This window comes from Thamnophis elegans, chromosome Z (assembly GCF_009769535.1).
Source record: "Thamnophis elegans isolate rThaEle1 chromosome Z, rThaEle1.pri, whole genome shotgun sequence".
Lineage (NCBI taxonomy): Eukaryota > Metazoa > Chordata > Lepidosauria > Squamata > Colubridae > Thamnophis > Thamnophis elegans.
This window is the reverse complement of record NC_045558.1, coordinates 72,335,640-72,352,340: the sequence shown is the minus strand read 5'-3', so window position 1 is coordinate 72,352,340 and position 16,701 is coordinate 72,335,640. Positions and strand designations below refer to the sequence as shown.

The 16,701-nt window shown below is 43.3% G+C and overlaps 1 protein-coding gene across 1 annotated transcript in view; it reads right to left on the bottom strand.

The window, feature by feature from the left end:
• Positions 1–1,942: 1,942 nt before the first annotated feature.
• SUGCT (succinyl-CoA:glutarate-CoA transferase) overlaps positions 1,943–16,701 on the bottom strand; it is a 418,586-nt gene continuing 403,827 nt past the window's right edge. The window contains exons 13-14 of the mRNA XM_032237976.1: positions 7,627–7,690; positions 1,943–1,992 (exon numbers count right to left, since the gene is read on the bottom strand). Of these exons, the coding sequence (XP_032093867.1) occupies positions 1,958–1,992; positions 7,627–7,690 (99 nt within the window). The 3' untranslated portion in view covers positions 1,943–1,957. The remainder of the gene's footprint in view (positions 1,993–7,626; positions 7,691–16,701) is intronic.

Below are 16,701 nucleotides of genomic sequence, written 5' to 3'. Positions count from 1 at the left end.
CCAAACCAAGCCAAACTGGTAGGAACCCACCTCTGCTTCCGAGCGAGGGCCCCCTGGATGTGATGTCACAAAGGGGAGGGGCCAAAGGCTCACTAAAAACAGTATATGCCACATACTACTGGCAAGATTTCTAATGTAGCCATGCTTCACCTTGTTATAACTCTGAACACCAATCTAAAGGATTGGTAGGCAGAAAATGTGAGCAAATGAGATTTATTGAAAACACAGGAATTTGTCACTCTAGTTTGACTTAATTCCAAACATACCTTGTTACCCTGCTAAATTGCTCTTTTTAAAAATATAAACTGGTCCCTGGAGTCCTCCTCCTATATATTCATGTTACAAAAAACAGTAAATCTTCAGTTTTCCTAACGGTAGAACAATGAATTAATTTCAGACAGACAAGATAATCCATTGCCTGAAAAAAAATCCCATCGTGTACCTTCTTTTGGCTCTTTGAACACTTTCTTTAATGCAGTGAGTCTTGATCCAACTGATATTAATAATGAAAAGTATTTCCAGATTTAATAGAGTCTCAAAGATGCCCATTGAATCTGAATGCATGATTCAGGTTATGATCATGAGTTTCACATAAAAATTATGGATAGCACTACATGAAATATAGCAACCACTCATGACACACACATATACCTCACATGGCTTTGCTTATATAGTATCTATGCTTATCCATCCATATTTGGCAGAAAAGATAATGTTTCTACTTTCCTTGTCCCATTCTCCAACTAAAACTTTTATCTTTCTGCTTCAGTATAGGCTTTTGTAGAAGCACATATCATATATAAATTTTCAGAGAATAAAATGATTTATTTTAATTATATTGTACTCTCATATATTATACATTTTAATACAATTTAATAAAACTTATGGATAGCACTACATGAAATATAGCAACCACTCATGACACACACATATACCTCACATGGCTTTGCTTATATAGTATCTATGCTTATCCATCCATATTTGGCAGAAAAGATAATGTTTCTACTTTCCTTGTCCCATTCTCCAACTAAAACTTTTATCTTTCTGCTTCAGTATAGGTTTTTGTAGAAGCACATATCATATATCATAGCGGCTGTGACCAGGGGGGCATTCGCCCAGGTACGCCTGGTGCGCCAGTTGCGACCCTACCTGAACCGGGAGGCGCTCACAACTGTCACTCGGGCCCTCGTGATTTCTAGGCTGGAATACTGCAATGTGCTCTACATGGGGCTGCCCTTGAAGAGCATCCGGCGACTTCAGCTAGTACAAAACGCAGCCGCGCGAGTGATCGCGGGTGCACCTCGATTCACCCGCATTACACCTATCCTCCGCGAGCTGCGTTGGCTACCTGTCGATCTCCGGATGCGCTTCAAGGTGCTATTGACCACCCATAAAGCCCTACATGGCAGTGGATCTGGATACTTGAGAGACCGCCTTCTGCCAATTACCTCCCTACGGCCTATAAGATCTCATAGGTTAGGCCTCCTCCGCATCCCATCGGCCAGCCAATGCCGGCTGGCAACCACAAGGAGGAGGGCCTTCTCAGTAGCGGCCCCGACCCTTTGGAACGAGCTCCCCGTAGAGATCCGCACCCTCTCCACCGTCCAGGCCTTCCGCATAGCCTTGAAGAACTGGCTCGCCCGTCAGGCCTGGGGATAAGGACCATTGCCCCGCCCGAATGTTGTATGCATGTTGTGTATTATTTTATTATGTGTTGTTGTTTTAGTATTGTATTGTTTTGTATTCCCCTCTCCCTGGTTTCTGTGAGCCGCCCTGAGTCCCCTCAGGGAAAAGGGCGGCCTACAAATAAAATCAATTCAATTCAATTCAATATAAATTTTCAGAGAATAAAATGATTTATTTTAATTATATTGTACTCTCATATATTATACATTTTAATACAATTTAATAAAACTTAAACTTGATAAAGTTTGGATATAAATGGATATTACCTGTGTCAAAAATTCCATTGATTGCCAGGTCTCCCCACCTCTGTTGATAGCAATAAATAAAAGGGAATATTTTTTCTTTGCTGTTAACTTTGTCTCTTAAGGAGTATCTTCTTTCACAAAGATAATCTGTGAGTTGTATAAAACTTGAAAACATCATGTACTTTTTCTTTTCCCATCTACAAGTTATTTCTATCCAATATTTTTGTCAAAAAGAATTGAACGTTATGTTTTAGTCTGTTTTTCATTTTTATATAATTAAAATGGCAATTTTAAAAAGTGGCAATAAAAGATTGCACTGAAATGACCTTATGCTCATTTTATCAGAAACAATTTTGTAATAATGTATTGGCATTATTTTCCTAGAAGACTGTGGGTAGAACTGTAGTGCCCAGTTTACACTGTTTTGCATGTGACTCCATTGGGGAAAAAATTAAAATAGAATTAAAAGCTACATATAAAATACTTTTTATTTCTTCTAGAATAGAACTAAGACTAATATCACTAAGAAAAGTATGTCCTAGAATTCCACCACTATTTCCAGTAGTGATTTATAAATGGAGGTTGATTGGAAAAAGAATTTACACAGCTATATGAAGCAACTTGTCTTTCAAAATCCCCATATTTAAGGCTTTACAAGTCACCATCAATATTTTTATCTGTAAACATAACAGAAGCCAGTAAAGAAATGTTAACATTAGTGATAGTGAGATATGTTTCAAATAGGCCATATTGTTTCAAACAAATAAATTGCATTCCCTAATTTTGCATTAATGCTGCATTTCTGTACCTGCTTGACTTCAAAAGAGCAAATTCCCTCCCAAATGAAGACTGATGAAAAGAATTTTAAAACAGAGCAACTAGTGATAAATGCTTGATGTTTATGAAATTAAGATACAGGTAGTCCTTATGACCACAATAGGACACAGAATATTGGCTGTATATTGTGATGGTTGTAAGTCAAACCACCATGTCACTGAACGTAATCTTACAACCATTTTTAAGTATTTGCTTAAGTGTTACATGAATCATGAGATCATAGGTGTGAACCCATTTTCCTAAATGAGTGTTTTTGCCTGCAAACTGATAACAATGCTGGAAACTGGCAAAAGTGGTATGATCACAGCATGTTGCAAACAGCCATAAATGTGAGCTGGTTGCCTGAGGCCCAACATTATTCATATGACTGGAGGTTGGGCAGCACAATATTTTACAACTCTTTTCAAGACTGTCAGAACTCCAAATAGTTCTTAAACAAATAGCTGTAAGTTGAGAACTACTTTTAATAGAAATTTAGATCAGTCATGGGTTCTGGATCCCGTTGCAATGGGGCCCGGTGTCTTCCACATGAACGCATGTGGTGCATATACACACGCACATGGCAGAAGCATGCGTCATACATTCCAGCGATGCCTCCACAAGCCTCCGTAACTCTCTAGCTGCTCAGCGGAGCGCAGGCGCTGTACGCACCATATGCATGCATAGAAGCACCAAAGGCTTTAAAGGACAGGTAAGGAGCTCGGGTGGGTGGGTGGGAACGGTACCCGATGCTCTGGGGAGGCTCTGGTATGCCCGTACCGGGGCGTACCGCCTGCAACCCACCACTGGCTTAGATGGAATGTATAGATCAGAAAAGGTGCTACCAAGAAGACCCTGAATAGTTAATAAGCCAAGTCAGAGAAGCTATTCCAATCAAGAAGACTTTCTTTAAAAACTGAAGTCTTTTCCAAACAAAGAAAGCAAAAGGAATTTTGGCATTAAAAAATATAGGAACCCAATAAAAGATTTTTAAAAAAGAAAGACTTCAAGTTTGACAAAAAATAAATAGGCCCTGAGATTGAAAATATAGTTCAATGTAAGGAAATGCAAAGTGATGCATGTTATTCTAAGAACCTAAATGTTGCTTAGACATTAATAGGATCAAAACTAAAAGCTCTGGGGTACAGTGAAACAAAAATGTCAACATAATGTGCTATAAAAAGGGGGAAATCTGTGCTTGGAATCATCTGGAATTGAAAATAAAACTACCAATCCTAATGTTTTTTATATATAATTCTTGGAATACTGCATACATTTCTGATGACCACACATACAAAAACTGAAAAGCTGAAAGGCGACAAAAGGAGAAATGACATGATAACAGGATTTGAAGTGTTCCTCTACAAAGAGCAACTATAAAGTTTGGGCTTTTTTGCTTAAAGTGAGGTAAGAAAACACATATGAGAAAAAGGTAAAATTCCACGGTCTGTTCAATTTTCTCCCATTCCTACAATGTTAAAATCTGAGATTTTTCTATTGTAGAGACATTCAGAATCAATTAAAAAAACCTTCCTTATACATACTGTTCTCATCAGATCTGATGACAGCCACTGATTTAGATTAATTTTTAAAAGGGAATGGGGCAAATTCAAACAGGATTAGATGTCAGGACTTACTTGTCCTGATCGCTATATATCCACTTCCTAAATTATAGCCAGAATACCTTAAATATTTGCTGCTATAGAAAAAGATTAGGGGGAGAGTGGGAAATTTATGACAGCCATAGAACAAAAGAAAAAAAAACCTACAGTAAAAAGATAACCATTGTCAATTATAGCACGTAGACAGCTGGATTTACACATAGTGTATCAAAACCAAGCAACACTTAAGGATACTGAATTGCCCTTGTGGTCTAAGAAGTAATTGAGGTAAAATAAGTCAGAACGTACCCCAGGAATATAGAAAGGAAATTGGAAATCAACTGCACTAAGAATCTCTCTAAAATTGGCAGGATAACAAAACTATAATTTCTATTATATCTTCCTCTCATTGTTTACCAATTTTCCTATATTTCCCCTCCAATATTGCTGTGGGGAGAATGCTAAAACCAGTTGTTGTATTTCAATAAAAGGTGGTAAGTTGCTAAAAAAATTTATATTTGTTGTGAAAAATAGTGAAGTTATTTCTTTAAATACTTCTTTTCTTTACTATATTCTTTTCTATCTTTCAGTTGTTTCCCTTTTCTTCACTTTCTATTTTTATTTCTTTTTGTTTGTATTATATTTTTTAATTGTAATTAATAATAATATTACTATAAAATAAAATAAAATTTGGAAACTACTGCTAATAAATACACCTTGGGAACAAGTTACATAATCCAATTAGCCTTTTATAGGCAGAACTCTTTGTTTTAAAGTTGGTCTGCTCTAACCCCAATGGCAAGATATCATCTGATTGGCACCATGAGATGATACAAAATGCATTGTTCAATTGGCCTGTGGGGCTGATTCAACTAGGCTCTTTTTATGCTCCACAGAATCAGTGGGGCTTTCTTCTGAAGAAATTAAAACTATCATTGTCTTCAAATGCAGCCAGTTTATAACATGTTGCATCCATCTAACTTGAATATTAGAAAATTACAAACATATTTCTGATTAATCAGATTCTATTTAAAGAAAAAGAATAGTACATCGGCTCCCTTAAAAGATTTAAAACAGAACTTCCGACTGTCAATATATCTTCCTGGGAGGAACCTATTCCTCTTAGCAGTAGTTAACTCGGCACTGCCTTCTTTTCTTTCTTTTTCCTTCCTGCTTTCCTCTCCTTTCTGTGCGTAAGCTAGTAATGTAATTCAATTATCGAACTAAAGCTAATAGAAGGTAAGACACTGTAACAGTTCACTGTTTCCTCACTTCTGCTCTGCATTATACATTATTTTTCTGTATCTCTAAGTCATCTTACACAAATACAATATATAAACAAAATTACTATTTTCAAGATATTTCCCTTCTTCCTATGGAAGGAGGAAAACTGTCCTTCTGATTCAGCCATATTTTAATATTTCATACAAACACACAAGGCCACAATTCACGTAAGGCTCAAGGTAAACCTAAAACAAACACAGATGTCTAAATACATATAGCTTCCTCACTCCCCGATTAGTTCAACTGGCTCCAGGGTAAGCAATTAATTTCAAAAGATCTACTGTAGGATACATGATTTGAGGACTACTATTCATAGATGGTATAACAGAAATATTTGTAAAAAAAGAAAAAAGAAACCATTCATCAAACCTATGCTTATGAATGTTTTTTTTCAAGTAAAGAGTATTTTTTTCTTATTTATTGGAACTCCCTATAAATCCTACCAGAAGAGGTAGGATTTGAAGATATCTTGCCTCATGTTCCCAGAAATCAAAGACAGGAAATAGAGAATGTTACACACTCACATGAAAAAGCTTTAGAAATTATATAACTACTTTGAATATTTCCCTTCTGATAAAACATTCTCCTCCTTCAAACTACCCAAACTGTCCATGTTACCGTCATGTGTCATTTAGAATAACCAAAGCATACAGAGGGACCCTTTACCTGGTCTTTCTCATTTAGAAGCATCCAGGCCAGTAGTAAAAACTTTTACTATGATTTCTGCAGGCATGGCTTGGGGAAGGATACTACAAAATCTCCATTTCCACCACACTCCAGGGGAAGCATACTGCAAAATCCCCATCTCCTCCCCATTCCTGGGGGAAGGATATTGCAAAATCTCCATTCCCACCCCATTCTGGGACCAGCCAGAGGTGGCATTTGCTGGTTCTCTGAACTACTCAAACTTTCCGCTACCAGTTCTCCAGAACCTGCTAAATTTCATCCCTGATCCCTTAATAATGGGAACAATCTAGATAGAAACTCTCATACACCACTACTGTCTGCTTTTCTTAGTTTACATTCTTTTTAAAGTAATCTTTAGATGAGGTAAATAATAACTGATCTGAACACAATTTGATGACTGTTATAAGCAAGATTTAAATGAGCCCTGAGGGATATGTACTCCTTTTGGAGATGTGGCACCTAGGTTTCAAATGTAGTACCAGCTGTCATGACAGATGAATCCCAGATGGATGACTCCTGTCATTCAGAAGATCTTTACAACTTGCAGAGATACTGAGAAGTTATTTGTGAGATTGGGCTATAGGATACAGATGGGAATATTGCCTCTGCACTAGAATGCAACACATATACATGGGCGGGAGTGAAATTTCCCCAAATGTATGATACTGGGAGACTTCAACTTGTCTAATTTGAGTATTATATTGATCATGCTTCTTGGAGGTCTTTAGTGGAACTGGAATTTGGGGAGGGGGAGCATTGATCCTAGTCTATGATAGTATTTTTCTGGCTAGGTCAAGCAATTAGAACTAGGAGGCACAATATTGCAATTGTTCTCCTTTTTCCTTCAGGGCTGTTTTATGGGCTGCCATGGGATTTAACACTTTCTCCTATGTTAGCCAGCAAAAATACATCGGCATGATTAACTGCTTTTAAGGTGAACTATGCTGAAGGTGGGAAACTGATTTTTTTGTAGAATATGGGATTAATCCAGTTTTAAGTGCCACCCAGAATTGTCTGCGCTGTGTCTGCGGCTGTCTCCGAAATCTGAATGCTAGATAGATCTTTAGCTTTGGAAATTACATATATAAACTGGACTCATGCAATATTCTTAATCATATATGATAAAGACCTAGCAGCTTCATTCACTCACTATGCTAATTTAATCTTGATGAATCCAGTGTATCACCAATTAGTTTATTGATTCATGGTTTAATATAGTGTACAAATGCAGCCACAGAATCTCATTGAAGCCCATGCAAAATGTTTTATTTTGGTGAGTAATATCAATCTTAAGAAAATGTGCCAACCTGGAACAGTAATCTTCCCTACTGTTGGATGCTCCATCTCCATCATAAGTTTATTGTGCAGAACCTAAAACATAATAATAAATAAATACAGTGTGATGAGGGTGATTTTAAAAACATTTTAAAGTCAATAATATAGACAATCATTATTACTTATATGTCTAATGACTGTATGGGCACTGCAATACTTGGAACTTTGGGCAAGGGTCATAAATTCCTTTGTTCAACATCATCATAACAACTGCTGAACAAATGGTCATAAGTTGATGACTTCTCATAGAGGATTCTGGAAGAAAATTTCTCAATTGGTTATTTCAAGAATTTTTACTGGTAACATAAAACTGACTTAGCAAGTATATAGTTTAAAGAAAGTGGATAACTAACAGGGCAGACCAGACATTTTCCCCAAATTCACATATTTAATGTGATTAAAATTAAATAGCCACATGTATATCAGTGTTTTCTCAGTTCAGAGCATCCCTGAACAGCTGATTTGCATTCTTGTATTGAATGCCAAACAGGGCTGGAACTAAGTTTTAATAAAATAATAAATTCAGCTATTTTTTTGTGCAATGCAGAAATACTTTCTTTTTTGGATGATGTCCACATTGTAAATGATTTTATAAATAATTCAACTATCTAGTTCCAAATATGGGCAGATGTACATTTTGTATAAATAAAAGCAAAAGATGAGCGTCTTCAATAATATTCAATTGCCAAGGCTTGTCTGAGTTGCTGCCAAGGCCCTTATCTGTTTGTTATGTTTGGCTTTCTGCCACCGAGGTTTTGGTTTCTTGCTAATAAAGTACATTCCAGTTAAGCTTGTATCGGCATTCGTTACTGGACGGAGGAGGTGGTCAGAACAACAGCCTAATTAGGGAACCACCAAGACCAATCTCACCAACACCAACATTTCAAGCCACTAATACATAGAAGGAGAGCAAACCACATTCCCTTCTTGTCCTGATAATGTTACCTAATTTGGTAATGAAACATCTGCCAGAAAGCAACCAAGTTCAGAAAACACCAAAGATTCCACAATTCAATTCTGTGGAGAATATTTACAAATATTCTCATCTATCCAAATAAGAGAGATCTGTATAAGAGAGTATGATATGAAAATGGTGAATATTGATGGTCCATTGTGTCATTATATAATTCTGTTTCCTTTTTTTTATGTTCAAAGTTGCTGAAGTTTTGTGCTCGCCTAAATAGTGTTATTACATAGTTTCTCTTGTGAGAGGTTGGGTTGTTAACTTTGGTAGTAGAACACTTGATTGATGTGGGTAATTTTACAATAGACATGTTCTAATTTGCCATCATTATCTCTGATGGGGAGGATATCCAGGAATGATAATGTGTTCTTGTTTTCTTTTTCCATAGGGAATTTTATTCCTTTGGCTATATTTATGATTTTGTGTGTGTTCTCTAGTAATCCTTTTTTTATTATGATAAAGGTTTTATCCATGTGCCAGAATGGGTTGCATGCATGGGAATGCTATAGGTGTTACATTACGGTCTCTTCTATTGGTTCTGAAAACAATAATCCCATGGGTGTTCCTTTGATTTGTTGATATATTTCTCCACCAAACTGAAAAATGGTGGTTAGGCAAAAGTTATTAAGATCCATGATACTGGGTATTTCAATCCTGGTCAATTTGGTTAGGTCAGGTTGCTGTGTAATAGTACTGTCATAGATTTTTTGGCTAATTCTGGTTTTATGGATATAAGTGCTGTGTCATCAAATGAAACTATGTTTTCATCTTCTATTTCTACATCTTTTATTCCTTGGAGGTACTGCAGTGGTCAATGGATGGAATATTTCCTGCTCTGAATGTCTAAACTTTATTATCAATTTTTAAAGTGATGTCATAGGTTGAGGTCTCTGGTAATGATACAATTGAATTGAGAGGTATGTCTGGCTAGTGTACTTTGGGGCATCCATAGAAGTATTGAAGGATGAGTCTGTACTGGTCTTCTTTGGTGATTTTACTTTTTTGATAAAGTAACTGGGATTTGTTGAGTTTCTGTATTGGATTGGTGTTCACTGGGTGAAAGTGCTAAGTCTGCCCACCAATTCACTCTCTCTCCCTCTCCCCCCCCTCTCTCTCAGAGAGAGAGAGGGAGAGGGAGAGGGAGAGAGAGAGAGAGAGAGAGAGAGAGAGAGAGAGAGAGAGAGAGAGAGAGAGAGAGAGAGCGCATGTGTATCCCTCCTTCCTTCAGCCCAACACTCTCGCTGGCCACTAGTCATTTGATGGGAAACTTGCCTCATGGAAGGAATGACCCAGCTTGGCTCCCGCTTTTGATCTGCCGCCCAACAACTGAACGGAGAAGCAAAGAGGCAGGAGAGACGAGGCAGGAGAGACGAAGAGGGAACCAAGCCGGCTCATTCCTTCCAAGAGGCAACTTTCCCATTGAATGACTTGCTGCCCTAGACTCGAGGAGACCCTCTGCAGTCCCTCTCATCTGGCCAGGATACCAGTGAGAGTGTTGAGCTGAAGGAAGGAGGGATACACATGCTCACGCTCTCCCTCTCCCTCCCCCTCTCTCTCACACACAAATGGCAAATCTGAGCAGCCGCTGCTGGGAACCCGTCCCATGCCTTCTCCCAACCCCCATAACCCTTCTCTCAGCTACTTTCTGCCTTGTGGACCTAGAACTGATTACTGTCTCCAGGCTGGCTCTTCTCTCCTATTATCATGGAAGGCGTCTCACTAAAACCGCTGTGCGGCAGTTGGAAACTACTGCACAGTGTTTTGTTGCCACATGCGCAGCCACGCACCCACGCAGCTTAGAGGGAACATTGACAATGATTAGAATTTTGTCTGCTGATAGGCTGGTGATAGTTTGGTACTTATTTGAGCTTTAGAGAGCTACTCTGTCCTCTGCTTTGAGTTGGTTTTGTTCTTGACTTCTTCTGGTTTGTGGTATGATAGTTTGTTTGATGCTTTCTTGGGTCTCTGTGGTTTTAAATGCTCATTCTAAGGCTGCAAAGAATTCTAGTTGATTAGCATCATCTGTGTTATAGTTCAGGCCTTTCTGTATTCTGCGGTAGATAGTGGGCGGCTGGACATGTTGACCACCCAGTTGATGCTCATCTAGAAACAACAATCCCACACTCTCTAGTTTCATACTAAAATATGAAACAGCCATCAGGCAGATGTTCCACTGCATCAAATGTACACATATTCTAGAAACTGTTAGATAAATAATGTTTTCATTAGTTAGTTATTATTATGATTAACTGAGATAAAATTGTTCTCTTCATCAAAACAACTTCTGAACTAAAAAAAAATCTAATGTATAGTCAGTTCCTCATAATTTTGTACTCAAATGGACTATTTTCTCATTTTATTGTGAAAAATTTATTGTTGCAAATTTTCTTCTGGAGTATTTCATTAATATTTTCTACTTTATATCTTATACATAGAATCCATTTTTATTCAACTTCATTAAACAAAACTTGGCATCTATATAATTTAGTTTGTTTTTATTGACATACAATATAATGTTCTTTTGTTTATTACTGCATATTTTACTTTTATTTTCCAAATATATATGGCATTTCAATAATCAATAGTATATCAACTGCAATAATATAGGAATACCAATAATTAATTGTTATTTTAAACATTACAACCATGAAATCATTCTTTTTTTTATAGGATTTCAAACTATTTAAAAATAAATTCATCTCACTAGATGCCTGATTTTTCTGTCAAACTATTGGGTGTATTTATCTTATTTATTCTCATGCAAAAAGAAACTACAGCTCAACCTACCAAAAATATAACCGTGAAAGACAGACTAGAAATAAAAATTAAAATAAGGAAGAAAATGGTAAGAGAGCACCTATATGACTTTGATGAATATAAATCAACTAGACCTGATCGATTACATCCCAGAATTCTGAAGGAGCTGGCGGATTTATCACAGAACCATTGTACCATATCTTTTAAAAAAAACATGGAGCATTGAGAAACTACCAAAAGATTGAAAAAGAGCTGGTGTGGTTCACATCTTCAAAAAGGAAAAGGAAAAAACCCAGGAACAGGAAACTACAGACCAATCCTCTTAATATCAGTACTGGGAAGATACTGGGAAAAACAAAACTGTGAACATCTCAAAACAAATAAAGTCATAAGTACTGGCCAGCACGGGTTTGTTAAAAACAGATCATGCCAAACCAATCTTATTTCATTCTTTGACAAAGTGACTAAATTAATAGACCAGTGAAATTCTGTGGACATGGTATACTTAGCCTTCAGCAAGGCATTCACAAGCTAGAAAATGTGGAATAGACAGCACCACCACCAGATGGATTTGTAGCTGGCTGACAAACTAGTAGCCCTTAATGGTACTACATCCACATGGAGAGAAGTAAGCAGTGAGGTAGCACAAGGCTCCATCTTAGGCCCAGTATGCCTCAATATCTTTATAAATGACATATGAGGGAATAGAAGGGGAACTCATCAAATTTGCAGATGATACTTGTTGAATACTAGCGCGGGAAATACAAGCGCGGGGATAAAGGACTCCCTTTCTGATTGGTTCCCGGGCGGAGCCGGTTCAATCCTCGCCCCGATTGGTCGAGCTAATCGACGCCCCATTGGCTCCTCGTTCAAACCCGGGGGTATAAATGTTTGGCGCGAACCACGCCACGTTGAATCGTAGTCACTCTGTTCTCAATAAAGGTTGCTGTTGCATACCCGCTTGTCGCGTCCCTTTCCCTTCGCTCCAAGATGCAAAACTGGTGACGAAGGTGGGATTCCGATTCCCGCGACCACGGAGTAGAACAAGCCAGCTGCCACCGCGTCTGAATCAGCACGAACGTTATCTCAGGCTGAGAACTCCGGCAGCGAACGCAAAATTTTCTCCGCCCTCTTCCTCCCCCCTCTCTGGCTCCACGCCACGATGGCATCAGCGCTTCCTCCTTTCGTGCCATTCGGATCCGCCGGAGAATCATGGGACGGCTTCATGGAGCGTTTCGAGTGCTACTTAATCGCATCGAGGAACCAGGCACAGACCGACGAGGAGAAATGCAGTTTCTTCTTGTCTTGCTGTGAGCCTTCCATGTTCGCCTCTGCGAGAGCCCTGGCCACCCCGAGGCCAGCCTACAAACTCGGGTGGGACGAGCTGATGTCCAGGCTGAGGAACCACTACGCTCCCTCACCCTCTCTGATCGCACGCCGCTTCACCTTCCACCGCCGAGTGCAGAAGCCCAACGAATCCATCAGCCAGTTTCTAGAGGTTTTGCGCACCGTGGCCGCCCAGTGCGATTTTGCAGACCTGGAGGAGAACCTCGTAGAGCAGTTTGTATGCGGGGTCCGCGACGCGCATTTGCGCAGCCGAATGCTCCGGAACCACAAAATCACCTTGGTGCAAGCCGTGGAGACCGCGCGAGCAGCGGAGCTCTCCGAACAATCCACGGCCGACATCGAACGCCTCCAGCTGAAAACCCCCGCGCAAACCGCCGCGGGGCCTTCCACCCAGACGAACCTCGTCGACGACCTCTCTCCTGCTGAAGACGAGGAGGAGGAAACCGTCGGACAAATGAGGACGCAGCCGAAGCGGAGGCCACACCAGCAACCACCGACGCCAGCTCAGCCAGCCTCAAACGCACCTTGCCGCGGATGCGGCGGCCGCCACAGCCGCACATCCTGCCCGTTCCGTTCTGCCGTCAGCCGCCGCTGCCGAGGAGAAGGACACCTCGCCAGGGTCTGCCGGGCTCTCGTGCCAGCCCCATCGTTCATGCAGCCCAGCGACCAGCGCCAGGCACCGCAACGCCGCCAACAGCCACGTCCTGCGAGGCGAGCTGAGGACTGCCACTCAACCTACCAGCCCTCCAGCGCCGACTGCGTGGTCTACCAGGCTTCCCACGTTCCCGCCGGCGATCGCAAAATCAGCACCGCCGTCCGTCTCGAAGGTCAGCTTTGTCGAATGGAGGTGGACTCCGGGTCTTCCCATTCTCTCCTATCTTGGGCCCTGTTTTCCCGCCTTTGTCCCGGGGTTCCCCAGAGCAAATTGCGCCCCGTCGGGGTCTCCCTCCTAGACTACCAGGGAAAGGGGATTCCCACGGCAGGAATATTCCACATCCGAGTGGAATACGGAGACTTTAAGGGGAAACTCCCAGTTCTAATCGTCAGGAACGATCTGCCCGCTCTCCTTGGGTTGGATTGGTTTCCCGCCTTGGGCCTCACCATAGAGGGGGTGCACAGGGTAGTTCCCCTCACCGTAGATAGCGTTCTAGATGAGTTCGCAGATGTGTTCGATGGGAAATTGGGCTGTTATAAGGGCACCCCCATTTCCCTCTGCCTCGATCCCCAGGTCGCTCCCATTAGGCTGAAGGCACGCAGGGTCCCCTTCGCATTGAGAGCAAAGGTAGACGCTGAACTTGATAAGCTTATAGAGCAGGGGGTAATCGAGCCCGTAGATCACGCCCGTTGGGAAACCCCCATAGTCCTCCCGGTCAAACCCGACGGATCGGTGAGAATATGTGCCGACTATAAGTCGACCATCAATTTGGCCCTGCAGGCAAATCCATATCCGGTCCCCGTAGTGCAACACCTACTCCACTCCTTAGGGCAAGGCCGCATTTTCGCCAAGCTAGATATGGCACAGGCCTACCAGCAGCTTCCCGTAGACGACGATGCGGCTACAGCCCAGACCATCGTCACCCACCGCGGGGCCTTCCGTTGCCGCCGCCTCCAATTCGGCGTTTCGGTTGCCCCGGGGATTTTTCAGAGCCTCATGGAGCGGTTGCTCCACGGGCTCCCAGGCGTCGTTCCCTACTTCGACGACATCCTGGTCGCAGCCCCCAGCCACTCGGAACTCCTGAAAATACTGCGGGAGGTCCTCACACGTTTTAGGGAGGCAGGACTGAAACTAAAGCGCAGCAAATGCGAAATTGCTGTTCCCAAAGTAGAATTCTTGGGTTTCCTCATTGATGCCCAAGGCATCCACCCCACTCCTTCCAAAGTTGCCGCCATCAAAAACGCACCTGCACCCACCTCTAGGGCGGAATTGCAGGCGTTCCTGGGGCTTTTAAATTTCTACGCCCCGTTTATTCCCCACAAGGCGTCGCTAGCTGAGCCGCTACACCGACTGCTTGACCGGTCAGCGGCCTGGCAATGGGGTAGCCGTGAAGCGCACGCGTTCGCGGCTATAAAAGACATTTTGACCTCGTCGGCAGTCCTAATTCAATATAGCGACAGGATGCCCCTAGTTCTGACTTGCGACGCCTCTCCCTATGGCATAGGGGCGGTCCTGAGCCATGCCCTCCCGAACGGCTCAGAGGCCCCCATAGCCTTCTATTCCCGGACACTCTCCTCCACGGAGCGGAACTACAGCCAAATCGATAAAGAAGCCCTGGCTGCAGTGTCCGGCATTAAGCGGTTCCATGACTACCTCTATGGTAGGAATTTCACCCTTGTCACGGATCACAAGCCACTCCTGGGGCTACTGGCAGGCGACAAGCCAACCCCCCCCATTTTGTCTCCCCGCATGACACGCTGGACGGAGTTCCTAACGGCGTATTCGTATACGCTGTTATACCGTCCGGGTAAGCAGCTAGGGCACGCAGACGCCCTGAGCCGTTGCCCCTTGCCAGAGACGGACACAGCCCACGTGCCCGCTCTCTCTATTTTGTCCATCGCCGAATCCGACCTCCCCGTCTCTGCCGCGGACGTCGCAGCTTGCACAAAGGCCGACCCCGTCCTATCCCAAGTAGCTTCATGGGTCTTGAGGGGTTGGCCCACGGAAAAGGTAGCGGAAGGATTCCGACCATTTAAAGCACGACAAGCAGAACTCGCCCTACACGGGGGTTGTCTCGTCTGGGGGGACAGGGTAGTGATCCCCACAGCCCTGCGGGCACGAATCCTGCCCGCACTCCACAAAAACCACCCAGGCATAGCGCGAATGAAAGCCTTAGCCCGTAGCTATGTGTGGTGGCCCTTGCTAGATTCAGAAATTGCAGACTACGTAGGCCGCTGCAGGATCTGCCAAAACTCTAGGCCGAATTCCCCCACAGCCGCCCCCCGGGAGTGGGAAATCCCTAGAGGCCCATGGTCCCGTTTACACATTGACTTCGCCGGCCCCTTCCACGGCCGAAACTTCATGATAGTAGTCGATGCTTACTCCAAGTGGGTGGAGCTGGTAATCATGACCTCCACCACAGCAGAGAGTACAGTGAGGGCCCTTCGTAAGATGTTCGCCACCCATGGGTTACCGGATGTGATAGTCTCAGATAATGGGCCCCAGTTTACCTCCACCACGTTCCAAGAATTCCTGGCCGAACAAGGAATCAGACACGCAGCCACAGCCCCTTATCACCCAGCTAGTAACGGCCGGGCGGAGCGCGCAGTTCGCTCAGCCAAAGAAGCCTTGGGCCGCATGGACCAGGGCGACTGGCAAGAAAGAGTGGCAGCTTACCTCTTGAGCCAGCACTCCATACCCTGCCCAACGACTAATAAAAGTCCCGCGGAGCTCTTGATGGGTAGGAGATTGAGAACCTCCCTAGACAGGCTCCATCCACTTTACGCAGGGGATCTGCCGAGCAACCTGGGGGCCCTCCCTTCCCACGCGTTTAAGTTAGGGGATCCTGTATGGGCCCGCTCCTTTTCTGGGGATCCACGGTGGGTTCCCGCAACCATCACAGCTCTGACCGGCCCCTGTTCCTTCAGGGTCGGTCTGGCCGACGGAACACAATGGAGGCGCCACGTGGACCAATTAAGGCGACGCCTCCCCACGGAAACAGACGGCCCGAGCCTCTCAGACACCCACTCTCAGCACGAGCCACCCTCGATGACCTCCCCCCCAAACGGACCGCCTCCACCCGGGGAACGGGGGACCAGCCGATACGAACCTTTCGGACAGACGCGCCTCACCCGGCTACTCCCTTCCTCGAAGCCCTTATCGAGAACCTACACCTCAACCAGACTGCGCGGGGCCGCTGTCGGACACTCCTGTTGCCACGGAGACGCCACCCCGGACAAATGGACATTGGGCACGGGGCCAGGGGCCAGCGCCATCTCACGAGGCCGCGTCGCAGATTCACCGCCCCGCCACAGACACACCTCC